Here is a 23,962-nt window from a genome sequence, read left to right on the forward strand (position 1 = left end):
ACTTCCATCGCCACATGACCATTGTAATAGACAAATACTTGAGGGAATATCTGTACACAGATGATGTTACAGAGTCTTAGCTTTGTACGACAGCTAAGTCTCTCTCTCGGTTCAAAATGTTGAGATCCAGCAACAAGGAAGAGCAAGATAGCCAGCAATTAATGCGGGTACTGGTTTCCCGCTTTATGGTTTTTTAAATCAGAGATTTGCTTCTCCTAAAAAGGTTGCCTTCACCATGGCTTACGGGAGCCCTCTCCACCCTAACACACACATACACACACACACGGTGCTAGTTGGCTATTGACCCTAAAAAAGGGTTCATTTGCACTTTGGAAGGTTTTGCTTTTTGTATCCTTCAGGTAGACTAGCCACCCTCCTCACCAAAACAAGTCTGGTGGGGGAACCAGTTTAGTCGCCGGTGACCCGACCATGAGGCAGATAGTACTGGGTTACATGGTACCAATAGCATATGACATGACCTGACACATATTAATGATACAGTGAAGTGTTCAAACATGCTCTCTTTCTGTTTGTTGTTTTAATAACAGCATTTGTAAAAGTTAATAACAACAGTACACAATCATTTTGGGGTTTAACACTGTTTTTGGCGATTTTCGTTTGCCTTTTACAGCATACAGTATGCATACATAATACACTGTGGTTCAACCCCACCTCCAATCTACCTCCATCTTCGTTCGTGACGAGTATGTACATTATAGGGATATCTTTTTTTTCTAAATAAATGTAATTCTAAATAAGCATCTCATTAGTATAAATTCTAAAAAATGATCCCATATAAAAATACAATTAAATTAGAATTTATCAAAGTTTTATCATATTTTTAATGTAGAATAGTTGTGATTGTTTATGGCAAACTGATTTATCTACCTTAACTCAAATTACAGGTTTGCTGTTTTTCTCTTCCTGCAACCTCTTTCCCACAGAAGAGCCATGGTGAGTCTGTCTCTGCTTTATCATTATTTTCATGGCAAGTGCTCATCTGAGCTTCAATCTATGGTCCCCCTTCACCAAACTTTCACGAAAAACACTCGTCTAGTTCAAACCACTATCAATAATTTCCCACACTCTTTATCTGTGCCTAAGCCTAAACGTAAATTCCATGAACAAAGCTTCTTTCTTAAAACTGCACGTTTGTGGAACTCTCTTCCGTTTGTCTGCTTTCCAGCTGACTACAATTTGATTGTCTTCAAGTCCAACGTAAACAAGTTCTTGATGAACCGTCCCCCTAAGTAATCCAATTTATAAAATTCCCACTACTTATGTTTACTATGCTATAATCACATTGACTAATGTATACTCATTAACTCTTATCCTCGAGTGGCCTCTGGACCTTGATAAGTGGTGATTCCTATGTAAACAAAAAAAAAAAACTTATAGAAAAATTATGCATAATATATTTTATAATTATAAAATAGTTATGCAAATTAGGCATTCAAATAATTGTCTTGGGATCTTTTGTTTGTACTATATATAGAATATAGTGATACTATTGATTTAAATAACAATAACGCATTTTGATGGTAACATAAGAATCATAAATGAAAAAAAAACTTTGTATTTATTCATTTGAGTATAATCTGCCATACGGCATAATCACGTTTGACACACTGGTTCCCGTCAGATCACCAAAGTTAAGCAACGATGAGCCTGGCCGGTATCGGATGGGTGACCATTTGGGACTTCCAGGTGATGTATCTGTTCTCTGCTTACCTCTGCAGAGTTTTCAGTCATCCTAGACTTCTCCTTGCCACTGGACTCAAGCAGCGCCGATTCAGGAGGGGTATGATTGGGGATTGCGCAACCCTTGCCACACAATTACACGTGTAGCTGCTCCTACAGGGGGTATCCTTTGTCTTTCAAGACTGAACAGAGGCACCACATTGAATAATCTGCTAGCTGCACCCATAACCCATTTGGTCACTAGCACAATTAACTGAACAAGTCAGATCTTTAACTTGACTATATATTGCTCTCGCCCTCTCTTACTGTGAGATGATTCAACCACTTTTAGTTTTTAATATCTTTGTGAGCATTTAGAGAAAGAGTAAAGAAATTTATTATGTTGTCATCAAATCTAAAATACATGTGTATTTGTGTATACCACAAACATGTACGATGATTACTAAGCATTTAAGGAAATAGACACACTTTTTTTGTGTCGACATCTAATTCACATACATGTGTCTTTACACGTCACAACCATACATACAAATTAAATGGCATCATAATAAATCTATTTGATTTGATAAAAAAAAATTTTTTAAAGATACTACTTCTATGAAATAATAAAAAAAATGATAATACTTCTATAAAATAATAAAAAAGATATTATTTCTATATAAAAAAAAAATATTACTTCTATAAAATAATAAAGACAATATTCCTATAAAATATTAATATTTCCATAAAATCATTTAAAAAAAGATATTTCAATAAAATAATAATACTTCTATAAAATAATAAAAAAGATATTTCTATAAAATAATGAAAAACTTGCAACACTTCTATAAAATTAAAAGCAAAAATAATACTTCTATAAAATATTTAAAAAAAGATAATACTTCCATAACATACAAAAAATGATAATACTTCCATAAAATAATAAAAAATAATACTTCTATAAAATATTTTTAAAAAATAATACTTCCATAAAATAATAAAAAATAATACTTCCATAAAATATTAAAAAAAAAGATAATACTTCCAAAAAATAAAAATAAAAACATTACTTCTATAAAATAATAAAAAACAGATATTACTTCTATAAAATAATAAAAAACAGATATTACTTCCATAAAATAATTAAAAAAAGATATTACTTCCATAAAATAAAACAAATGATAATATTTCCATAAAATAATAAAAAATAATACATTGAAAAAATATTTTAAAAAGATAATACTTCTATAAAATAATTAAAAAAGATAATACTTCTATAAAATAATTAAAAAAAAGATATTACTTCTATAAAATAATTTAAAAAAGATATTACTTCTATAAAATAATTTAAAAAGATATTACGTCTATAAAATAATAAAAAGATATTACTTTTATAAAATAAAAAAGATAATACTTCTATAAAATATTAAAAAAAGATAATCCTTCTATGAAATAATTAAAAAAGACATTACTTCTATAAAATAATTTAAAAAAGATAATACTTCTTTAAAATAATTTAAAAAAGATAATACTTCTTTAAAATAATTTAAAAAAGATAATACTTCTATAAAATAATGTAAAAAAGATAATACTTCTTTAAAATAATTTAAGAAAGACATTACTTCTATAAAATAATGTAAAAAAGATATTACTTCTATAAAATAATTTAAAAAAGATAATACTTCTATAAAATAATTTAAAAAAGATAATACTTCTATAAAATAATTTAAAAAAGACATTACTTCTATAAAATAATAAAAAAGATAATACTTCTATAAAATAATTTTAAAAAGATATTACTTCTATAAAATAATTTTAAAAAGATATTACTTCTATAAAATAATGTAAAAAAGATAATACTTCTATAACAATTTAAAAAAGATAATACTTCTATAAAATAATTTTAAAAAGATAATACTTCTATAAAATAATTTAAAAAAGATATTATTTCTATAAAATAATTTAAAAAAGATAATACCTCTATAAAATAATGTAAAAAAGATAATACTTCTATAAAATAATTTTAAAAAGATAATAAAATAAAATAAATAAAATAAAATAATTTAAAAAAACATTACTTCTATAAAATAATAAAAAAGATAATACTTCTATAAAATAATTTAAAAAATGATAATACTTCTATAAAATAATTTAAAAAAGATAATACTTCTATAAAATAATTTTAAAAAGACATTACTTCTATAAAATAATAAAAAAAGACATTACTTCTATATAATAATAAAAAGATAATACTTCTATATAATAATAAAAAGATAATACTTCTATAAAATTATTTAAAAAAGATATTACTTCTATAAAATAATTTAAAAAAGATAATACCTCTATAAAATAATGTAAAAAAGATATTATTTCGATAAAATAATTTTAAAAAGACATTACTTCTATAAAATAATTTAAAAAAGATAATACTTCTATAAAATAATGTAAAAAAGATATTACTTCTATAAAATAATGTAAAAAAGATAATACTTCTATAAAATAATTTAAAAAAGATATTCTATAAAATAATTTAAAAAAGATATTACTTCTATAAAATAATTTAAAAAAGATATTACTTCTATAAAATAATAAAAAAGATAATACTTCTATAAAATAATTAAAAAAGATAATACTTCTATAAAATAATAAAAAAGATATTACTTCTATAAAATAATTAAAAAAGATAATACTTCTATAAAATAATAAAAAAGATAATACTTCTATAAAATAATTAAGATAATACTTCTATAAAATAATAAAAAAGATAATACTTCTATAAAATAATAAAAAGATAATACTTCTATAAAATAATAAAAAAGATAATACTTCTATATAATAATAAAAAGATAATACTTCTATAAAATTATTTAAAAAAGATATTACTTCTATAAAATAATTTAAAAAAGATAATACCTCTATAAAATAATGTAAAAAAGATATTATTTCGATAAAATAATTTTAAAAAGACATTACTTCTATAAAATAATTTAAAAAAGATAATACTTCTATAAAATAATGTAAAAAAGATATTACTTCTATAAAATAATGTAAAAAAGATAATACTTCTATAAAATAATTTAAAAAAGATATTCTATAAAATAATTTAAAAAAGATATTACTTCTATAAAATAATTTAAAAAAGATATTACTTCTATAAAATAATAAAAAAGATAATACTTCTATAAAATAATTAAAAAAGATAATACTTCTATATAATAATAAAAAAGATATTACTTCTATAAAATAATTAAAAAAGATAATACTTCTATAAAATAATAAAAAAGATAATACTTCTATAAAATAATTAAGATAATACTTCTATAAAATAATAAAAAGATAATACTTCTATAAAATAATAAAAAAGATAATACTTCTATAAAATAATAAAAAAGATAATACTTCTATAAAATAATAAAAAGATAATACTTCTATAAAATAATAAAAAAGATAATACTTCTATAAAATAATAAAAAAGATAATACTTCTATAAAATAATAAAAAGATAATACTTCTATAAAATAATAAAAAGATAATACTTCTACAAAATAAAAGATTTTTTATTTTTCATATCCATTCTGTCACACCATGTATTTACCAGTACCGCAAAGAACCAATAAATCATATACCTTAAACCTCTGACACCTTGAACCAGTGCCTCACACACACTGAAACAATGTTGAACCAATCAGTTCATGTAAAATTGCAGAAACAACTCAAACTATCACATCATGTAGTTCGTAGTGAAATATAACAAAGGAAATTGCTTACATTGATGTAATTGGCATTTATATAATCTGTGGCGAATGATTCATCATCGCTAGACAAGACAACTCTTGAATGATCATCTAAAAATACAAACAATATCAATTTGATTAATAAAGATCATCTTCAAATATTTTAATTGTTTTAAAAGGTAGACATTGTTATACAATTGTAAAAAAAAAAAAAAAAATAACAAATAGTGGCAAAGAATAAAAGATGTGTGCATTGTTTTGTGGGATATTGTTATCTAAAGAAAACCAACTATGACTTTAGCAACGCCTTTTAGACCCCCTCCCCTCCTTATGTAATCAAGCATGAATGAAGTAGATCGATGCTGGTGTCCATAATAAGTTTATTTCAGTTTGTATTTGTTATAATTGGTAATTTTAGTACCTAATCAGACCCCATTTGATTTGCCCCAATACTTTTTCCATAAAATGTACAAATGTGCATTAACTCTATGTATAAAGTTATGTATGTGTATATGTTTCTATATAATAATATACATTTTATAATTAATAATTATTAGTTTGGATTTTTTTAGATGAAGGATAATTATTTGTATTATTTGAATTAATCAAACCAATGTTCTCATCTTGAGTGTTAGTTGCACACCGTTTTGTCAATGCAACCTTTGACCTCCTTCAGCTGTATAAGTTGTCATGTTTCCTTTATCGAACATAGTGACTTATTCACTTAAAGAAAATTGAAGGTGACATCGGCCAAAACATGCAAATAACGCTCAAGATGAGAACATTAGTTTGATTAATCCAAATAATCCAAATAATAATTATCAATTAGTAATAAACAATCAATACATATCACCTAACATTATAAATAATTAAATGATAAATAATTTCTGTGAGACAAAATGGTATCCCATATTTGCTGCAGACTTCCAGGCAAGAATACACTTTAGATTGAGAAACAATTTCTTTTTGAAAAGAACGTATATCTGGAAAACTAAAAAAAAATATGTCATCATCTGTACCATTCTGATGCACTATATTGATTAATATTTTATAGAAAATTATTGAATTCTTCAATATTGTCATTTGATCTGTTATACCTTGTTTCATATCCAATGGTGTTTTCAACTAAATTGCATTGTCATTGCCTTCAAAAATTCAACATGTTTTTATATATGTTTATGTTTGTTTAAAGTAAGCTCCAAAACTAATTAAGCAATCATGAATTTCGAAACACAGCTGCTAGACATAATATAGGCTATACATAGTTTAGTTTTATGAAAAAGGGATAAATAACCTTTTCATCAATTTTCAGATACACTCGATTTTGATTAAATATTTACTCTAAACATAAGACATTAATTAATAACTATTTCCAAAGTTTCAGTTTATTCAGATTAATTTAAAGATTTTTTTAAGGCATTGAAAATTCAAATGTACTAGATGTATTATTCTGACTAATGTTCTTATCTTGGATGTTATTCTCAGAATGTTTTAGCTGATATAACACCTGGTCTTCTTCAGGTGAATCTTGACAAACTCTGGAATCTATAGAGATTTACAAACTGGACTCTTTATTTACTTTTTTTTACTTTAGTGATAATTGAACTTTTAAGCTCTAGAAGATTGTCACTTATAACAAATTATTTCTTAATGCCTTTATCTGTTGTTCCATATAGAAAATCCGAGTATGAATTTGGGAAACCTTAAACCTAATCTTGTTTTAGATGTACAGTATTCCTACTTGTTTTTATTTGCACAAAGTATGTGTTTAGGTTTATATTTTTTGATGTATACGACTCACTGCTAAATTAATTGATCATTAAGAATTTTGAAACACAATTGTTAGGCTTTAGGGCGATTAATGTGGACTATATTTATTAGTTTAATTTAGTTTACAGTCAAAATGAATCGTTCTTTCCACGAGGAAGTCACCTTCTTTTATCAGTGTCTATGATTGATTTTTATCATAAACCTGAATTGGAAGATTTACATTAAATCTGGTGTTAAAGTTACTGAAAAAAAATGGCTGGGTCATTCTACTGCTCTAGAGATATGAGTACCTTCCTTGTGAACAATCCTCTTCATGTGTAAGAGCAATAATAAGATACATCCTAAGATGGAGTACTGCAGTCATATCTGAGGAGGTACTACTTTGACAAAATACAAAATTGACTTCGCAATCTAGTGAGGGGCGTCACTTCTCATACCTACAGCAGTTTAACATGGAAAATTTTTGGAAATTTAAATGCAGGACAGCTGTCAAATTCATGGCTCTCATAACCTGATGAGTTTGTTTGTTTGTTTGTGTGTGTGTGTGTATGTGTGTGCGTGTGTGTGTGTGTGTGCGTGTGCGTGTGTGTGTGTGTGTGTGAACATGCAAGTGACAGTATATGCGTAAGTTGAAAATTGTGATTTGCTCTCCTTAACCCCAAAAAGATGTGAGGGAAGCTGAGCGTAATATCGATGTAAGCACTGTATCGATTTTAATGGCAATTCACGTCCATATATATGCCCAAGAGTCTCTGAAGTGGATACCAGAAAATAACTTAATAATTTCACACACTCTGATTGGCTCATAATATATGCATCTGCATTTGTAAATTTAACCGAAAGTATGCACAAAGGTATATGCACACAGGCAATTTTAGATACTTTTATTTTTTACCTCAAAAGGTAAACTTCCGCCATCACAAATCAATAGATATTAGTTTTTGTCGGACTTGTTTGTTTTTATCAATGATTTTTATTCTATTTATTTTACATAAAAGGATAATCAAATAATTATACTTAATGCATTCAAACAGGTGATGAGATAGAAGGCAACTAAGAAGAATAGTGTGGCATGTTCGTTTATTATTGTGAATAAGACAAAGAAGAAAAATAAGCAGATGAAGGAAGAGGATAAAGAGGGAGGGAGTGGTGATGAGAAAGAAGAAAGGGAGAGGGAGGAGGAAGAAAGCAGAAGAATAAAAAATAGGAGAAAAAGGAGAAGAGAGGTGAAGGAAAGAAAAAGGGAGGAAAAGAGGGAGAGGGAGAAAACAGAAGAAAAAAGAAATCCATAAAAGATGGTTGAAAGAAATACGAAAGATCGATATCAAATAAGAAAGTAGGAAGAAGCTAAATGAGGTGAAAACGATCGAAGAAGGAATATTAAAATGAAATATGCAATAGTAATCAACCTTTTCTAGAGAAGGAGTGTCAAGGGAGATAACTAATAAAATTAGTACTACTTACATGGCAAGATTGTTTTATAGCGATTTTTCGTCAGGTTTTCTGCTGCATTGGCTGCTTCACATTCATAGGTAGTATTCTTGAATAGCCTCTATAAAACAGCAACAAATGTATGTTATTCATCATTTGTTTAAGCACGACAAAAGATGGTGTAAACGTTAGTCACTGATTCTTCAATCTATTCTTATGACACTAATTACCAATTTAGAATCAATTCCTTAAATAAAATACACAAATTACAAAAATCCTTTTCTTTTTTATTAAAAAATAATTACCCATTTATTCTTATGTGCTTACGACCATGTAATCCCTACAGCCCTCTGCCTTGAAAATGCTGCTGTGAAACCTGACATAGTTATTTATAAATATAAAAGCAAAAATGTGTGTATGTATGTATGTTCGCTTTTTATGTGTGTCTGTAAAAGGCTTTTTTCCGAGAAGCGGTCGGTCAGCTCACAACTTCTTAAAACTTTTTATATCACATATAAATCATAATATCTACGAGTTAAAAATGGAGGTCGTCTATTTAATTTGCTCGACTTTGGGAAGATAAATATTCAACATTTTTCGCTCGCCGCATGTGGATTAGGCTTTTTCGTATAATAAAAGTGGCACTAATTCTGGAAGTATTTTTCCGGTCGCGATCTCCGGAAATGTCCGAAAGCAATCAGATTTGATCAATGTGGAAATATTTTCCTTATATCAGACAATTGCTATTCAATTTGGACAATTCTCTTTTTATGGGGAGCTGTTCACCCCCCCCTCATCATCTTGGGAAAATAAAAATAAAAAAAGCGTTCCTGCAGTAAATGAAATACTACCCCGCAGTCAAAGTTGACCTCATTAAAACGTGCACCTGCCAATTCTAAATAGTTAAATAAATTCAAACATGTTTCTGTTAGTATTTCGCGGTGGCCCAATGGTTAACATCGCACATTTTTTTTTTTCACACTTTAATTTCCAACTTTGCCTCAAGGGTTCAGGTTCGATCCTCATACTTACCTACCAAAATTTTTGTTTATTTTACCCCCCCCTCCCAGCATTTTGTTTACCCAAAACTACACACACCTCCAAACACCCGGGCAACGCTGGGTACCCCCCCCCCCGCTAGTATGGAATAAGTCAAAAAGAGTGGCAACCTTGGTTGAAGTGAGTGTCCCTGATGATGGCAGTTTGAACAGAGTTGAAAGGGAGAAACAGACCAAATCCCAAGGTCTCATGTATTATATGAAAAGAAACTGGAATCTTGGAGAGGTATCAGTTATCATAGGTGCCACAGGGCTTATGAAGAAGAACCTGAAGTCCTACCTAACTAATATTCCTGGTGAATCAAGTGCAAAAGAGATCCAGACAATTGCACTTAAGGGAACAGCGAGGATACTAAAAAGAGCTCTCGGTTGGTTTCAATAAAAAGCAGGACAATGCTGGCAGCTGGTTTGGCTGCCCATACCCAGCATTATAATCTTCAAAGGAAGAAAATTTTTTAAAAAAGTCTTTGTTAGATAGCGAGGGCCATATTTAAATGAAAAGGTTTGAGCTACACCTTAACAATTAGAGGTGACCTCAAAGTGGAAGTTGATGAGAGTATGTGACTTTTTTGCTGGGGCGCGGGGATGGGGGGGTCTGTCTCTTTAGTTGATAGCTTAAGCTTATGGAAGCGAAACGTGAATGTTCCCTGAAGTATCCCAGCTAAACTGAGGGAGAGGGGAGTCATATAAAATATACCTAGACTTAATGAGATAAGCGATCTATCAGTTTATCTATTTGTCTTTTTCTCTCTCATGTAAACTGTATAATCAGTGCTGGAATGTTTTATCTACAGATGATCGATAAACTGAGTTCACAATAACTACACAGATGTTTAAACCCATCAGTAACTGAAAATGTAACATTTTTATCAAATACATAATTATTGGAACACAAGTTGTGGAAGCATTTCAAGAATATAACTAATCTTCTATAAATTCGGTTTTCTTTTGTGTGTATTGACATTCATATTAAAACCCCTCTTTTCTATTTATTAAAAAGAAAATACAATTTTCTTATATATGGGTTGTGGAATTGCATTCACTAGCAAAAGATCTAGCGAATTTGCATATTCTTTTAAACATTCATTTTAATTAATTTCCTATTAGTTTTTTCAGTTTTCTTATGGGACGATCATCGGGTTTTCTTATGGGACGATCATCTTTACGTGTAATTATATTCATGCAGATATTCTACATAATGTATCCTTGCATAATATTTGCATAAAAAGTTTACAGTAAACACAAAATTGTTTCGATATATATTTATGTATACATATATATTTTTGTTTAATCTTTCTATATATATATATATATATATATATATATAAAAGTGAATGTGTGTGTGTGTCTGTCTGTGTGTGTGTACATTTCCCTATGCAATAACTCTGACAATTTTAAGTCTGTAGACTCGAAATTTAATATACAGGGTACTGAGATTTGGGAAAATATTTGTAATCCGTTTTCGGCCACAAATTTGGCTGTTAAGGGGTTAAAGTTCAACGATTTGACTTTTGAGAACTCTACCAAACTCCTCCGACAATTTTGGGTCTAAACACTTGAAATTTTAGAAATAGGTTCCTTGGACATGGATCTAACTTAATAACTTGATTTGAGCCCAAAACAATAAATTTTAAGGGGTCATAATAGGGGTCAAAGTTTAAAAAATTGCCCCCTTTTTTTTTTTTTTATATATATATATATTTTTTTTTTTTTATTACATTTCCACCCCAAACAAGGTACATTGCCACTTTCGTGTAGGGGCTACTATCAGGGGCAATATATCACACATTTTGATCACTGTAAGGGCAAAAAAAATCCCCCCCACCTCGTTTTTAATTTTGCCAAGTCGAATTTGGCTGATGTTTTCAATTTTTAGCTTTGAAGTTCACATAGTAATTAACAATGCGTTATATTTCTAAAGAAAGCATTCCAGGCTGAGAACTTTGTTTTCAAAATTGTTTTTCATAAAAGTTTTAGCTGTGTAAACTTCTGATAACATTACAAATATTTGATGACTTGTACAGAATGCCTTAATCATGAATCTTTGTATTTGTCATAAATGCCAATGACCAATATACTTCCAAACTGGCATATCAACCATAACCTAACCAGAAATTTGTGATATTTTTCAATTCCATTTATAAAAACATTGATTTTATTATTTGTTTATCAATATCTGAAAATTTTTTAAATTAAAATAAAGCAAACAATTATTTTCAAAATAAAAATGAAAAAGAAAATTGTAATATATTTCAAATCCATTTTTATTATGTTATTGCAAACGGAAAAACAAATTATTTGCCTCCACCCTCCCTAAACTGACCAAAATAATGTTGTTGTTTTATTTTTTTTACCCTTTTATTGGTTGAAATGTGTGTTGTAATATTTGACAACCATAACTGAATTGAAATGTTCAAAATAAACATTTTTTGGGTATAGTGAAATTCTCAGAGATGAGTATACTAGAGTTTTCAGCTTTGGTTATTACCAATTTGTTGAGCGTATATACAGAACATAAATCAAACTAAACCAACTGAATGAAACTTATGCAAATACAATTATAAATGAAACTTATGCAAATACAATTATGAATGAAACTTATTCAAATACAATTATGAATTAAACTTATGCAAATACAATTATGAATTAAACTTATGCAAATACAATTATGAATTAAACTTATGCAAATACAATTATGAATGAAACTTATGCAAATACAATTATGAATGAAACTTATGCAAATACAATTATGAATGAAACTTATGCAAATACAATTATGAATGAAACTTATGCAAATACAATTATGAATGAAACTTATGCAAATACAATTATGAATGAAACTTATGCAAATACAATTATGAATGAAACTTATGCAAATACAATTATGAATGAAACTTATGCAAATACAATTATGAATGAAACTTATGCAAATACAATTATGAATGAAACTTATGCAAATACAATTATGAATGAAACTTATGCAAATACAATTATGAATGAAACTTATGCAAATACAATTATGAATGAAACTTATGCAAATACAATTATGAATGAAACTTATGCAAATACAATTATGAATGAAACTTATGCAAATACAATTATGAATGAAACTTATGCAAATACAATTATGAATGAAACTTATGCAAATACAATTATGAATGAAACTTATGCAAATAGCTGGAAAAGGAAAGCCAAACGGAGTCATCATCAAACATTCAATCAGTGCCAGATAAAACAATTTTTCCTTGAGGAATTAAAAAGAATTTTTTGGCAATCCTGCATATTTACTGATCGAAGTGACTCTTTGTTTGGAAATTCCTCAGAGGTAAAAAATGTTACATAAGTTTATTTATTGAAAAATATTTTACTTTAAGTATTATTTCTGTAAACATATTACATAAATAAACATACTTATAAAAAAGATTACTGCAAATTAACATATTTCAATGAAAATAATAAGTTTTCAGATATTTTTATGTGTCGATCTACATTTTCGTCAGGGTTTTCGTATTAAATAACACTGTTTACTTCCAACAAGTTTCAAAAACCGAAAGTCACTTGGATCGGTAAATATGCAGGATTGCTGAACTTTTTAAAATCATTTAAAAAAAAAAAAAAAAAAAAAAAACATGGTTATAGTCAGCTAACATACTTCCTAACTTCCGGCATGGCTGCTACCGGAAGCGGTGACAAGGCAAATCAATTCCTTCTTTTCTCTCACACCCTATCCATGTACTCTTTTTTATTACATTTTTTTTTTATCGCTCCTTTTTTATTTAATAATCATTGAGAAGTTTTTTGGTTTTATTTTTAAGAATTATTGAAAACATTTTTTAAAATCTTTGAAAACTATTTTGAGATTATAATGTATTGGATACGATTTTTTTTATGATATTTGAAATTTTGTTATTTTGATTTCAATAATTTTATTTTTATACTTTCATAAGCATATTTATTATATAAATTCAAGTAAAAAACTTTTATTTTTAAAATTTAAAAAAAAACGTATTTTTATAATTCCATAAACATATTTCTCATAAAACTTCAAATAAAATAAAAACTTTTATTTTTTTAATTTTGTTATTAAAAGTGCAAATGAAGACTAACTGTGTTATTTTTATCTTTTTATAATTTAAAAAAATTTTATTTTATAGTTTTTAATAATGTTCTTTTCTTCTATTTTATTTCAATAAATCACTTCACAATAGAAATACTGAAGAACAATTAAAGTGAAGGAACTGATTTGCCTTATCACCGCTTCTGGTAGCAGCCATGCTGAAAGTTAGGAAGTATGTTAGCTGACTATGACCAAAATCACTCCTTTTATTTTTAATTTTTTTTTTGTTTCTTGTTTTTGCTGTTGATATTTTAAATTGTCTTGGTCATTGGAAAACAGTCAATTAGTGCATAGGTTAGAGTTACAAAAGTCTTCTTTTTTTTTTCTTTCATCCAGACAAAGAAAGAGTTGTCCACCTCAAATTTATTTTGTTACTTTCAATTCACAAACTGCTTCATTTGTTTCCAGCCAGTTACAGAAATCTGCCTTGGTAAGAATCCATCTAGTTTCGTTTGTATTCTGTAAAACCTCTCCAATTTGTTTAGTGTTTCTCTATATAATAATTATTTCAAAATCTATTAGATTTGAGTTATAGTCTGTTACTCAGCATGGGGAAAGTACTTCAAAAATTTAAATAGACATAATGGTCAGCATATACAAAGATCAGGGTTTACTCACAAATGGATTTCAAAAAATGGCCGGCCTACAAGCAAATGGCCAATGCCGGTTTAGCCACTCAGCAATTGAGAGCCCAAGCCACCTAATGTCTGCATGTCCAATCTTATTGGCAGATGGCCTTTACACTGCCCGTCACAACAAAGTATGTAAGTACGTCCACTGGAAGATCTGTGGAGAGATGCAACTTGACAGAGCAACAAACATCTGGGAACATGAACCACCACCAATAACATCAAACGGAAAAGTGATCGTGTTCTTTGACAAAGACATATAGGCGAGCAGATACATAAAAGACAAAGCTATCAAACCAGATATTGTAAAATGGAACAAGCCCGAAAAAACTGCGCTCATTATCGATGTCACAGTCCCAAATGATTTTGGCCTTAACAGAGCTGAACGGGAAAAGATATCAGGACCTAAAAAATGATCTAAAAACCACATGGTCTCTGAAAGAAATAAACATTATACCGGTTGTGATAGGAGCAACTGGCTTAATAAAAAAGAACCTTCAGAAATACTTAGAAGCAATCCCTGGAAGGCCAAGCTGTAACGAGATACAAATAGCAGCCATAAAGGGAACAGCATCTATTCTTAAAAGAGCCCTCGGATATAAATTTAAATCATAACAGAATCAAGTGTTCGCTCCAGGAGTGAGCCCCTTGATATCTTAAAACTTACTGAAGTTAATTAAAAAAAACCCAAAGATAATTGGTTTCTTAATAGTCTTCACACATAAGTAAAAAGAAACTAAAATCGTACTTGTAATGATAGAACAGGATTTATTTACACTCACAAATAATACACCAAAATATGCAGCACATATTGATGTTCCTAATATGTATTGATATGAAAAAGCAGGCTTACTGATATGTGTAAAATCATGTCAAACATAACCATGTATGTAGCAATCTAGTGGCAAAGAGATGGCTGTATGTCACAGAACTAGTCTTGGTAAAATAAGAGCAGTGGACAATGTATGTTGTAGCTTCAGTAATTAAACCAAAAAAAGATTTTATAAACTTGTTTCCCTCTCAACGGCCAGCCCAACAAAGGAAAAAAGAGATAGTAGACTTGTGAGTCACAGCTTTTATATTGGTGACCATGTGTCATAATCAACCAATAATTGATGGTCTTATCATATTCCTATTTACTTGCCTCCCTGTAAGGGCAGAGTTAGACACAAGGTCGGTTTTTAATGTGGGGAAAATCCAGCTCCTCAAATAGGGGCGCTCTAGATAGGAACAAAAATTTAAATTGCTTCAGTCTAGAAGGATTTCTCTTCCACTGACTGAGGACAGAAAAGGTGTAGTGTAGTATCAGAACAAATACTACACTGTGGTTTATATAGTTTATTGTTCGAAAAAATTGCAATTAAGGTTAAACAAAAATACAAAAATAACAAACAAGAAACTTAGGCATGAAGCCCTTAAGAAATTTGGGGGAGGAGGGTTGGGTGCAGGGTCTTTCTAAAAGGTCTATAGAACTTCGAAGAATACTCTTGGTTGGTGTCATTCACCATAATACCATATTTACACTGCAGAATTAAACCTACTTAATAAATTCCCCAAGTATTTTATAAAAATTGTGTACATGCATATGTGTGTGTGTGTGTGTGTGTGTGTGTGTGTGTGTGTGTGTGTGTGTGTGTGTGTGTGTGTGTGTGTGTACATTTTTTGTTTTTACACTGTGATCTTGGCCAAGAACTTCATCATATTAACTGAGATTTTATGCATTAGTGAAAAAAAAGGAACTTCAATTCATAATAGCAACTTAATTAATGTTGAGATCATTAAGATAAATACATACCGAGAATTCATCTGAAAATGGCTCTTCTTCCATTTTACATTTCTCAAGATAGGACAAGAAGTTATATTTGGTTAATACATGAAGGTTTTGGTAAACATTATCAGCATCAATGTTGGATGGCGCTTCTGATAAAGTACCTGTAGATGGAAACATATTTTTAATATACATTCTATAAAGTAAATTATAGTTCATATGCAAAATACTAACCTGAAAGAAATATTAACTGAATCTGTTATTAGACAGGGCACATACTTGAACCCAGATTGTTTGCAGACAGATTTGAGGTTTAAATAAAAAAAACAAAGAACTTTTTTTGCAAAGAAACGACAAAGAGAAACCGGTTTTTGCCAATGACGTCAGTAGATCGAAAAGCATAATCGACAGAGGAATGGTATTGTCTAAGGATCAAACCACAGGCATTTTTGCGAGAACTGACATCAAATGATATAAATAAAAGTTTATTTTGTAGAATGCTTTTTGGATACCCAGTATAGAAGAGAGTCTGATAGACAGAACGACTTGTGGAGTAGAGAAACAGTCAGTATGACAAAACCGGTCTGAGGCTGGTTTGTTCATTTGTAAATGAATTTACCTAAGGAATGAAAGCATTCTTTTTATAAGAAAAAAAGTTGGCTTGCCTTTTATACAAAGGAAAGCAACTCTTGTGTTGATTGGAGCCAAACAGACACATTGCATTATTCCCCTTACATTCTAACAATTTGATTCATTTCATTATTATCCTTTCGATTGTGTCTGAGTTGTTTAGTAATCTGCTGTGAATGTAGTTATACTTTATGAAAGAGAGATCAAAGGCATTTAGTCAGGTCTCCTTTCAGTCACAAGACACAATGGAGTTTATGATGAAACAAGGATTTCATAATCTCCAGCTGCACTTCTCCTGAACTGACATTGCTTGAGTCCAGGACGACTGGAAACAATGTTGATATAATAAGCAGAGAAAGACTGGTGTTATTTCTTAGTTTTTCTTATCCCAGACTAGTTACACAACCAAGGTTTGATATTCCAGTCTACCCTATTTAATCCATAGTTGAAGGAAGGATATATGGATTCAGACTTTTTCCAAGGATATTAGTGAAAATAATACAGTAGCCAGGGACATCATTATCCTTATATATGAAATATTTTCTGTTGTAAAATAATTAGAAAAGTTGTTAAAAAACTACTTGAAATGTTAGAAGCGTACTAATATAGAAAGAAAGTTATGTAGGAAATAGTATAAAAATTAAATGAGGAACCAATTTCCCTTTTGTTAAGTTTAATTAATGTTCACTATAGATCATCGATTCATTGTTTATTGAATGCTTAGAAGTAAAATAAAATATGAAATTAGATCAATCGAAATAAAGTGGGAAACAATCAGAATGTATTCTGGGACTGAAACGAAATAATTTCACAATCACAAAAATTGGCAATAAAAATAGTTGCAGCAACAACAGTGGTTGACGATATGTGCACTATATGATCATAGGCTACAGTAGATTACGACTTACACACAAAGTAATATCAATACTTCTTGCTATCATGTCACTAATAAAGGTGCTGAAGGTAAACGTTTTATTTGGGCTGACATTATTTACCTAATAGTAACGGGCCCAGATTTTGGAGTAACTCTCAAGGAGTCTGTCCTATCAGCAGGTGCATAATACTAGAGTGGCTGTATTGTCATTTGGTGAATGGAGTCTGGATTAGTCAGTTGTTTCCATTGATGTCTCTTAATGCCATATTAGTGGGAACTGCTGCGATTTGTCTTTCTTCAATATTCTTCAAAAAATATATCTTCTTTACTCATACTCACTTTCTGCCTTGCTCTTACTTTGGCTAAACAATTCCACAAATTGACAAGTCTCAGTATACACTCTATATATCTATAAAAGTGAGAATGTGTGTGTGAGGACTTTTCTCAACGAATTTTGGATCTATAGACTTGAAATTTAGTATATAGGATATTCAGACATGTGTACAACTTTTTAATCGATTTTCATCCAGAAAAAAGAGCTGCTAAAGGGTCAAAATTAGCAAATTGGTATGTGGTGAGATGTTGGATTTTTATCTGTTTGTCAACTGTTTCATGATTGTGCATGCATGGTTGAGACACATGATAGCTTCCTTATGTTAAGAATAAGTAGGTTTGAAAACATGTTTAAAGAACCTGTCAAGCTGGTCTGATGGTTATCATACTTGAATCACTGTCTTTAGGTTTTGGTTTCGATCTTCACGGCTTGAGTATTATTTTTTTTTTTACTTACAAGAAGTGAACAGTTTAGAAAAAAAACATAATACTCACATGCACATGTGTCAGTATTTTCTATTTTTTTTTTTTTACTTCAGTTTTTTTAAGGAATTTTACATTACATTTAATAACTACGGTACTTCTGTTTATAATAAATAAGAAATCAGCAATAATCAAAATATAATATTTATGCATATTTTACAGCAGGCAACACTGGGTGGCCTGCTAGTATAAACATAAATGCAAAACCCCAACTTCCAACATAGACCCTCACTATCAGATCTCCATCTCCAGAGGTCTACCTTCCAATAGCCTCCCCATCTAAAACATGCTCTCTTCACATCTTAGTTATCATTCATCTTAGCAGTTAGTAAACATAGGTAGATAATTCATCTTAAGCTTTTATTGTGTTATCAACATTATAATACTGTGAAACTGCAGTAAAGTTTACAGCATTGTTATACTTATTAATGACAATATATATATATATATATATATATATATATATATAGGAGGGAGATCAAAATAGTATTGAAAATTCTTTAAATGAAGACTTATCAAGATAATAAAAAAACTCACCATTCAAGGTGGAGTTTAGACACAAGAGGAAAAATATCAACAATATAAAAGTATAAATTAGTGCATTTAGGTTTAATTATCAATTCAGTAAGAAAGATACATCAAAAGGATTAAGGATTATAAAAGCTCTTTATGGTTAGGCATTTCAAGGCCTATATATATATATATATATATATATATATATATATATATATATATATATACACACACACACACAGACAAAGATAATTTCCTCCTCCATACATATCATATGTATATTATGACTAGGGATATGACAAGAGAATATTCTTTTCATTATTTTGACTCTCGATTATATCGTTCATATCTTATATGTTTTTAGAGTGATTTGGTTCTCAATTGATTGACTGTGTATAATGCTGTCAGATATATACTTGAAACTCACAATAATAAAAAGAATATCCTCTTGTCATAGCCCTAATTATGACTCCTACACTATGTATTTCACAAATTACTGAGTTGCACCTGAGAAATGGACACAATGATTTCATTATTATCATATTGAAATAATAAATTATTCGATTTTTTAAATGCCAATCACCCTCTTTCAAACATTTTCTCCCCAACATACTCACATGCTTCCATGGAAATATTGGTCTGAGGTGTTACTTTCTTATGAAAACACCTCTTTGGTATCCTTTTCCTAAAAAAAAATGACAATAAACAATTATAGAACCACAAAGCAAAAAGTCTCAACTTTTATCTACAAATGAACATTTCAAATAAGTTAAAGGATTATAACTTTTTGCAGTATAAAATAAAGATAAAAAAAATAAAAATAAAACATGATTTCAAAATATTTATTAACCAATTATATGCACAGGTAATTTACACAAGAAACAACAACATGTTGAAAAGCTACCAGAACGAGTTTGTAGAAAGGGAATTGGAAGCAACTCAATCTTTTTTGGCACTTGTAATCATTGTGTAGACACGAAGTACATTGGAATTTCAGGTTGAGAGACAATAACCAGTTTGTGTACATAAAGTGTAAAACAATGGAGATGGATGTCCAGAAATTTTGTTACACTGGTGATAGCATTGGAGTATAGCGAGGAACTGGTGTTGTGATAGCAAAAATCTCAAATTGATAGATTAAATTCATGGAAATTCTGCCATTACTAACCAGCAAAGCATTACTGCTGTCAACAGAAAGAACAGTCTATCAGGCATGTGTATGAAATGTGATGATGTTTGGAAGTGAAATATAGTGAGTGTGGATTGAGAATATGTGTTGCATGGAGAGAAATGATATGAGAATAATATGAAGAAATGTGTGATGTGAGTCTAAAAACAGGTTTAGATCTGATGACCCCAGAGGAATATTAAATGTAAACAGTATATGGAGATATGTACAGGACATTAAACTTCATTGGTTTGGGTTAGCAGATGAAGAACAGTTGAGGTAGCAGGGTCAGTTGACTGGGGAAAGCCAAGAAGTAAACAAAATGTGAGAAAACAACGAGGATGCATTTGGAAATAAGAGTGATAAAGATCTGACCAGAGATAGGTTAGCTTGGAAGTCAATTTCTAAAAGTCGGAAAACACATTAAATCAATGATGATGATGAAAGAGGGAAAAAAGAACTCTCTAAAAAACTTTACACTTACATTAAATGTAGTAAATAGCATACAAAGAAAATAAATTTTTTGGACTAACGAAACTCACAGAAATAAATTAATTTCAGAGAAGAAAAAGTTTAAAACACCAAAGTTCACTTCTGAGGACAGCAAGAAATAGAGATAAGAAACTATTCACTGCCGCTGCTACTGCTATTTCTTTCAAGCAAATATCACAACTTATTTCCTCAATGACTGCATTTTTGGAATATCAAGACAAGCATGAAGCATATTTAGTTCCCTTTCTAAACTACTACAAAATCACATACACGGACAAGAAGAGTTTGTATTACCTACTTGACACCATCCTCGAGTGTCTGTCGTCTCTTTGTATGAGGTTTTGTCAGGACAAACTGACATGATGATACTTTCATCTACAAGTAAACCTTTAGCAAATATTAAAAATAACATAGTATCCAAAGAGCAAATAAGATATTATCAACACAGCTATTCACTCATATGAGGAATGGTGATCCTTCTCTTAGTAATGTTACCTCGAGTAACAGCATTTAGTTGGATACTCCATCAAACTAAATGAATTCATATCCTGGAATCTTGTAAGCTTTTATGCTTACATAGTTAACTGGTCAATTAAAAAACATAGTTAACTGGTCAATTAAAAAACATAGTTAACTGGTCAATTAAAAAACATAGTTAACTGGTCAATTAATGATTTATTTATTGCAGATTATTATCCTCATCTTTCTTAGATGTTGTTTCGACCAACTATTCTTCTGGCCTTCGTCAGTTGTCCGAAATGTCATGAAACAACATCTAAGAAAGATGAGGATAATAGTCCGCAATAAAAAAATTAATAAAATAATACTCATCTCAATAATGAATTCCAATTAAATAATATATATGGTCAATTAATGTTGTTTATTTCTTTATTAACTCAACATTTGAAAGTTAAAAGAGCACTTTAGTTGAACACACAAATATTTATGTTTATCTTATATAGAATTCAAGTGTTAGCCCCAGGAACAGGCTCTAATTGAGTTCTGACGACTTTGTATTGGAAGTAAAATAAAACAAGAAAAGTAAACATTAAAGAGTGACAACTCTGGTCGAAACGAGTGTTCTATAAATGACAGGGGTCTCAAACAGAGCGGAGAGTGAAGTGACAAACTACGAAGGTCTACTTCATGATATGAAGATGAACACTATTATAACAGGAAGAATTTTACAGAAAGTATCTGGAAAATATTCTCTATTGTCTGCCATTTGGAAGAATGGACAATCCTTATGAATATCTGAACATTTAGATAATAATCATATCATTACATTTCCTTTATCTTTTTGCAGATACACAAAAGAAATCGTCTTTTTCTTAAAGAAATATTTATTCAAACAATGAAAAAGGATATTTATTCAAATACTTTGCTTACATCCTGACATAAAATACTACTGTCATATATGGGTGACGTCCCACTCGGAGCGCTCTTGTGTTCGCAGAGTACAAAAGTGATTCTGAAATCTAGTGGTAGATGATCTCTTCTCTTTAGCTTCTTTCACACAAAAGAAATCTTGATAACTTCTTTTTATCGTTACGTTCATGGTAGATCCCCCACCCCCGAAAAACATTCACAGCAAGAACTCGCCCAGTTATAACCCTGGCTACGAATTCTTTTTTCTCTATTTCTGTACCAAAATCCAAACAGAACTTCCATGAACGAAGTTTCTTTCATAGAACATCCATATCGGTGGAACAAAACGCCAATTGTGTCATTGTACATATGTTGATTTCAGTAATGGATTCTATTTCTATAACTATCCACTTATGTGTGTCTCTGTGTTTCTTACCAAAATGTAACTTCAATTAATTACACACTGAATTAATATTTGTTTTATTTTTATTTATACCATTTATCGAAATCCAAAATGCAGTAGTATAAACTAAAATGAAAAATGTTTAAATCCTATTTCAAGCTTTAATAATATCTATTCTCTTCCTCATCACTCGCACACAAGGCTGACACTACATAACCAGTTTTCATCCTCCCTACATTCATCACCTAATCAGAAATCCTTCCCTATCATTATCAGTGTTTGTTGATTTCATACTTTTGGCTTTTAGCTTCTTATTGCTAATAAGAGTTTAAAAAAAATAATTCAAAAGTATTTATGACATTTAAAAAGGATAAAGCAAACCAAAAATGAAAATTAAAGACTGACAAGCTACATTTGATGCATACAGCTAGTCTGTTATATTCTGGAGTTTTTTTGCACTGATTTCGTTAGAAAATTTATTAATCCAGATGAGTAGAAAAGCATCAGATATTCATTCATAATTAATGTTTTTATATCTCTTTATTTCTTTTTTAAAGAGTAGATAACTTAGAGAGAATCCATAAAGTTGTGACACAAGTTCACCCTTTTGTGGTATGGTATTGAATTTAACTCGGTGTGTGTGTGTAGGGGGGAGGGCAGTGCTATATAATGTTACTTTCTTAATCAAGATATGTTGTACCCAACAAGAAATCAAATTTATCCCCACTCTGCACTGACAGGTTGTTTTCAACAACCCAGGTTTTGTATTGTCCTCAAAAGGTCAGAAAGTCAAAATATCTGCTAGTTGTTGTCAGTGCCAGTGTATGGCACAAGTAACTCTTGTTTTTTTCTTTCCATTTTTGTAGCACTTTTCTCCTTTTGTTGTCAGGAAAGGGAAGCAATCATTGAGAAATTGTGTTTCTGCCTAGCATCACCAATTTAAGGTTTTATGTTTTGCAAAATGCAAAACTAATTACTATTTTTTATAGAGAATATCCTATTCACTTTTTTTATTAGTGTTAAATTACCAATGGCTATCGTCCCTTTCCCAAAGTTCAGATAATTCATTCTTTACAAAGAACTGACCATGCTTTACTACAACTGTTTATTACCCATTCGGTCAGGCAACAAGTTTTTGACGATCTAAAGACAACGTGGGCTCGAAAGAAACAATGATCAACTGCTGCTCTAAACGGGGATGTGACTATTGTACTTCTGGATTTAAAAAACACTCCTGGGCAACACCTGGTTGAGACAACTAGTACATTATATTGTTAACTGTTGAGCAAAAAACAAGAAAAAAACACTAATAGTTGAGAAAAGCAAATGAAAGGTCAGCTGGGGTTAACTTGTCATCAGTTTGGATTGAGAATCAAAATACATGCCTAATATAAAAAAAATATTTTAGATACAAGTGTTAGATATTGGATGAGTAAACCCACTAGTATATAAATTGGTTAGTCAAGACTAACAGGAAATAAAAGGTCAATTGGGGACAACTTGCTGAAGTA

General features: G+C 29.7%; 1 protein-coding gene across 4 annotated transcripts in view; it reads right to left on the reverse strand.

Annotated features, from left to right (window-relative positions):
• The window catches only part of LOC145248990 (uncharacterized), a 351,345-nt gene that overhangs the window by 45,903 nt on the left and 281,480 nt on the right, over positions 1–23,962 (reverse strand). For all 4 annotated transcript variants that reach the window (XM_080110828.1, XM_080110829.1, XM_080110831.1 and 1 more), the window contains 4 exons: positions 19,638–19,705; positions 16,215–16,351; positions 8,649–8,736; positions 5,449–5,525 (listed from right to left, as the gene is read on the reverse strand). In XM_080110828.1, the coding sequence (XP_079966954.1) occupies positions 5,449–5,525; positions 8,649–8,736; positions 16,215–16,351; positions 19,638–19,705 (370 nt within the window). The remainder of the gene's footprint in view (positions 1–5,448; positions 5,526–8,648; positions 8,737–16,214; positions 16,352–19,637; positions 19,706–23,962) is intronic.

The sequence above is a fragment of the Euprymna scolopes genome, chromosome 27, assembly GCF_053919585.1.
Source record: "Euprymna scolopes isolate OS-2025 chromosome 27, ASM5391958v1, whole genome shotgun sequence".
In the NCBI taxonomy this organism is placed as follows: Eukaryota; Metazoa; Mollusca; class Cephalopoda; order Sepiida; family Sepiolidae; genus Euprymna; species Euprymna scolopes.